Below are 6,000 nucleotides of genomic sequence, written 5' to 3' on the forward strand. Positions count from 1 at the left end.
AAGGTGAGGCATATGAAGTAATCAAGCACTTGCGAATGGCTGATGACTCAGCACAAGCATTTCATGCAGCTAACGACACTTTAGAATTTCATTTTGGCAATCGATCACTGATCATCAGCACATTTATAAAGCAACTTACTGAAGGACCGAAAATTCGTGTAAATGCCGTCAAAGGACTTTGCAAACTATCATCACAGATGCGTAACTGTTCTATTGTGTTTGACAATTGGAATGCAGGGAATTTACTCGATGCCCCAGCATATCTTGTTGCTATCTTTGAACGGTTACCTCCTAATATGCGTACTGACTATGTCATGAATGGCACATGGACTTCATTCACAATCCCGTCATTCAATCATTTGCTGAAATTTATTGAGTCTAGAGCTCGTTTGTACAACACATTTTATGGTCGCACTCTGGCAGAATTGGCGACAAAATCATCTGGTCATAAGGGATACATTAACAAGCGTCCATCGAAGTTTTCTACATTTACCACTTTAAGTACGCCAAAATCGGAACCTAACTTCAAACAAAACTACAACAAAACGAATAACTCTGGCAAGAATGGCAAATCTGCTTTGTTTTGCTATCTTTGTAAAGGCGATCACATTCTGATGCGCTGTAACAAATTCAAAGAGAAGAGCATTTCTAACAGACGACAATTTGTAAAGGACCAGTCTATTTGCTTCAATTGCATGTCATCCAAGAAACATTTTTCTAGCAGTTGTCCTTCAGAGAAGAGGTGTCTAAAAGAAGGGTGTGGTGGACTTCACCACACTCTGTTACATTTGGAGCAGGTAGCCAAGCAGCCTGCGTTGCATCAGTCGCGTTCTAAGGAACCATTACATGCACCTCAAACTGAAACAGCCTCTGTGAATTCTATGTCTGTACTCAACACTTTGTGCCCTGTTCGACTCATGGCTGTTGCTGTTGAAATACATTTACCTGACGCAAGTGATAAGAAGAAAACAATTGCTTTCTTGGATCTAGGATCTCAAAGATCATTTTGCTCTACTCGTCTAGCGAAATCTATTGGCCTTTCTGGTAAACCAGAGCGTTGCATGATCCGCACTACAAATGGTGTTGCTGTTCATACTGGAGAAAGAGTATCATTTCGCCTAAATGGAGTGAATAATACTAACATTGTTGAAGTACACAATGCTTTAACTTTTGACAAAATTCCTGACGTCAGAGATTCATTGCCAAAGCCGGATATAATTGACAAATATCCTCATTTGGATGGTTTGAAGTTCCCAGATATTGATGGCGATGTTGAACTATAAATTGGGGCAGATACCTTGGGTAATTGTCCATTTACTGATTCCCGAGTCGGACCTCCTGGTACTCCAGGAGCCTTGCTTACATGTCTTGGATGGTGTCTCTTTGGCAAAGATCCATCAATGAAATCTGATAATAATTCCCTGAATTATATTAACACTTCTGTGCCTATGATATCTGATGTACAGAATTTACAAAGTGATGTAGCTGTGAATTTTATTTCTACTACTCTTCCATTGCTATCATTTAATGACACTTCATGCGATACTTGCATGTCACCTCAAAGTCTTCCAGAAGAAGATCACAATTTGCAGGAGAAAGAATTTGCATGTGATAATTCACAGACACCTACAATTGACAACCATGAACTATATTGCAAAATCATTACCAAGCCGGAAGTGACAGATTGTCAGGGGACGGAAAGCAGCAAATTGAATGGTTGTGATTTTTTCTTTATTTGTTCCACATTGCATGATGATATCCTGGATGAGAGTGATGTTAACCGTGAAATTGCTGTCTGTCAAACTTGTGGAAATGATTTTGCTGATATGAATGCAGATCCATTAACAACACAACCTTCTTTGGATGATGAACGAGCTACACAAATTATGAATGATACTTTGAAGCGTGTTGACGGACGATTGCAAATTGGTTTATTATGGAAATATGATGATATTAAATTACCGTACAACTATAACATGGCTCTCAAACGTCTCATGTCTGTCAAGCGAAGAATGGAGAAGGATGCTGAATTTGCTACATTGAGACATTATAGTACATTGAGAAACTGGATGAATATATAAAGAATGGATATGCTGAACAGATACCAGAAGATGAATTGGCACCTACAGAGAGAACCTGGTTCATTCCACACCATGCAACAAGACAATCGAAGTTTCGTGTTGTCTTTGACAGTTCAGCAGAGTTTGATGGAAAATCACTGAACAAGAATTTACTATCAGGACCTGATTTCAATAACTCATTAGTTGGAGTTCTTCTACGCTTCCGTTTGAACCCCATTGCTGTGTCGTGTGACATTCGACAGATGTTTCACAGAATATTGGTAAAGCGTGAAGATACACAATCTCTTCGTTTTTTATGGTTTCCTACACATGATCTTACAAAACCTGTTTCTCAATTTAGAATGCTATCTCATGCCTTTGGTACTACCTGCTCACCTTCTATTGCAACCTTTGCTCTACGAAAGGTTGCAGAAGATAATTTATCTAATGCTGATCCGACCGCTGTTCGATGCATTTGCTTTAATTTTTATGTAGATGACGGATTATTTTCAAAAGATACAGTAGAGGAGACATCTACATTAGTTCGACAGACTACTGATTTACTGGCAACAGGAGGTTTTCACTTGACTAAATTTTTAAGCAATGAACCAGAAGTTCTACAATGTGTTCCTGAAGAAGACAAGGCTCCCGTCGCTCATGCTCTGGAACTAGCCGATGATGCGGTGAGTCGTACTTTAGGATTGAATTGGAATGCAGCCACTGATCAATTTGTTGTTATCGTCAGAATTCAGGAACGTCCTCCTACTCGTCGTGGCATATTATCAATGGTGTCGCAGATATTTGACCCTCTTGGGTATGTTCAACCATTTGTACTTGCAGCTCGTATCGTTCTGCAAGATCTTTGTTATGAAGAATTTCAATGGGATGATACAATTACTGGCCCTCTTAGAGACAAATGGGAAGAATGGTCATCTAAATTACCTTCATTGAATGGGTTATCATTTTGTAGATGCTACAGACCAAAAGGATTTACTCCATCTACTTTTCAGTTACATGTATTTTGTGATGCAAGTTCTTTTGCATATGGAACTTGTGCTTATTTGAAAATAATTGACGATGCAGGAAACATTCACACTGCATTTGTTAAAGGCTCGTCAAGGGTGGCTCCGAAGAAAGTTGTAACGATACCACGTCTTGAACTGACTGCAGCGGTTGCTGCTACAGAATTGGCGAGATGCATAAAATTGGAATTGAATGAAGTGATAACAGATGTATTTTTCTATACGGATTCAATGACAGTTCTTCGAATGATAAACAGTCGATCTGAACGTTTCAAAACTTTTGTTGCTAATCGATTGAATACAATTCACTTGCTTTCTCAACGTAGACAATGGCATCATGTTGACACTAAGTCTAATCCAGCAGATATTGCCAGTCGTGGACTAATGCCTGACAAATGCCACAAAGCTGATTGCTGGTTTAAAGGATCTTCTTTTCTGAGAAGCAAGGAACCATTGAGAAATTCACATATTTCTGAAACAATTGAGGACTCTGAAATATGTTCTGAAGTGAAAGTTAATTATAATGAGATTTCCTACAAGGACAAGAATTCTACTATACAACAACCTGGACTTATGCTGTTGTTGAAACGTTACTCTAAATTTGAAAGACTTATTTCCTCTGTGATATGGCTTCAAAGATTCAAGACTTACATGATTGGGAAATTGCTACATCGTTCTGATTCTCCAGTTACTGGTTGTTTTACTGTTGCAGAACGGGAAAATGCAACTATAGGTATTGTGAAACTTATACAAACAGATTCGTTGTCTGCTGAGCTTTGTTATTTTAAAGATATGATGAGTTCGGGCCCTCCACCTTCTGACAGAAAGAGACTTAAATCGCCATTTGCTAAAGAACTTTTGCAGTGTAATCCATATGTGGCTGATTACATACTTCGAGTTGGAGGCAGGCTTCGTCAATCTGAATTACAACCTGATCAAAGGAATCCTGTAATTTTACCCCCATATCACCATGCCACTAGACTTCTGATCGATTATTACCACTGTGAACATGGACATTGTGGAAGCAATCAAGTACAGGCTTATTTGTTACAAAAATATTGGATATTGCATCTTCAGTCAGCGGTGGCAAAAGTTCTTAGAGAATGCATGCCATGCAAGATTCGATCTGCCAGACCTGGTAAACAATGGATGTCAGATATGCCTGCTGTTAGGCTTTGTACAGGAAATAGACCATTCTTTCACAGCTTCGTTGATTATTTTGGTCCTATAAAGGTCAAGTTGGGCAGAAGCGAACATAAGCGTTACGGAGTTATATTCACTTGTCTTTCTACTCGAGCAATTCATCTGGAGGTTGCAGAGAGTTTGGATACCTCTGCATTTTTACAAGCCTTTTTTCGTTTTGTCTCGCGACGTGCAAGACCAGCTCACATGTACTCTGACAATGGTACGAATTTTATTGCTGGAAGTAAAGCTCTCAAGGATGGAATTACAAATTGGAATAAGAAACAAATTGACAATGCTCTTGCACAAAAGGGAATTCAATGGCATTTTTCACCACCTCTTGCAAGTCACCAGAATGGAGTTGTTGAAAGATTGATCAGAGAAGTTAAGAAGATTCTGAGGAATATGCTTGATGATAAACCATTAACCGATTATTCACTTTGGTCTTTTCTGGCTGGAGTGGAATCCATCTTAAATGAATGACCCCTTACCCGAGTAAGTAATGATCCCAGAGACCTCCATGCCCTGTCACCTAATTCTATTTTACTAAGTAAATTAGATCCTGATCTACCCCCTGATGTTTTTCTGCGAGCTGATGAGTATAGACAGGGCTATAGACATGTCCAGCGGTTGTTGGATATATTTTGGCAGAGATTTACTAGGGAATATTTACCTCTGCTTCAGAAACGCTCAAAGTGGTTTCATCCCTCCCCTAACCTGAAGCCTGGTAACTTAGTACTTATGTGTGATGACATACTTCCCCGTGGTAGTTGGCCAATGGCTGTTGTGGATGAGGTTTATCCTGATAGACTAGGCATTGTGCGTAGGGTGAAGGTACGAACCTCTAAATCTACGTTCATGCGTGATGTTAGGAAGATATGTTCACTTGAACTTGATTAAATGTCTGATTGATGATTATTTATTTTGTTTCTGTATATTACATTTCACATTTTTCCATACACAATTTCGTATTCATCATTTTCCTATTTTGTTTACTTATATGCTTTGTGTTCGGCTACTTCGATCACCTCTTTTATTGAGATAATTATAAGTCTAAATTATCTGGGGCCGGAATGTTAGATTTGACCTCGCACGCCTCACACTTTTGTCCATTTATATTTCTCTATTATATTAACAATCCCAGACGAATTATTTTCTATCTTTCTTTATCTTGATTTCCTGTTGACGGTAACTCATTATTGCGCCATAGTGATGAAATAGGGAGTGAAACTTTTCCCCGGGTTTTGAGATAACGCTTTCTGATTCTTTGTTCTATACGGCACTGTGGGATTGCAAAAGTGTCGTTTACTATTGAAATTTGTTCTGGATATAGTTTACATTAGGGGTGCGGGTTTCGTGAAATCTGTTATATTAATTTAGCTCAGTTAGGTCCTATTTAGTATTGGTTATTATTGCTTGTCATTGTGAATGTTATTTTGTCATTCTTTCATTGGTTGTTTATAGTGCATCCGTGTCGTTATAAATTAGTTTTATCGTTGGTCTTCAAGTTTCTGTGCTGTAGCAACATTTTACTCATATGTGGAGATTGATGAATACAGTTCGTTTTCTAAGGATCTCGTTGCCTCTTTACTTTGGTTGTGCAGTTACTAGAAGCTGGGAGATTGCGCATAATTCTTCAAGGCGGGTGCCTGTGCAAATAGGACTCCACTACAACAACGTTGAGTGGATTGGAATTCACGTTCCAACTTTACAATACTGTATCTAGGGATGCGGTG

General features: G+C 38.8%; 1 protein-coding gene across 1 annotated transcript; it reads left to right on the plus strand.

Annotated features, from left to right (window-relative positions):
* Positions 1–1,448: 1,448 nt before the first annotated feature.
* Positions 1,449–4,747, plus strand: LOC144420936 (uncharacterized). Its single transcript, XM_078110790.1, has 2 exons — positions 1,449–2,052; positions 2,130–4,747. Exons 1-2 carry the CDS (start codon positions 1,449–1,451, stop codon positions 4,745–4,747), a joined length of 3,222 nt encoding a protein of 1,073 aa, XP_077966916.1.
* The last annotated feature ends 1,253 nt before the right edge of the window (positions 4,748–6,000 follow it).

The sequence above is a fragment of the Styela clava genome, chromosome 3 (genome assembly GCF_964204865.1).
Source record: "Styela clava chromosome 3, kaStyClav1.hap1.2, whole genome shotgun sequence".
Lineage (NCBI taxonomy): Eukaryota > Metazoa > Chordata > Ascidiacea > Stolidobranchia > Styelidae > Styela > Styela clava.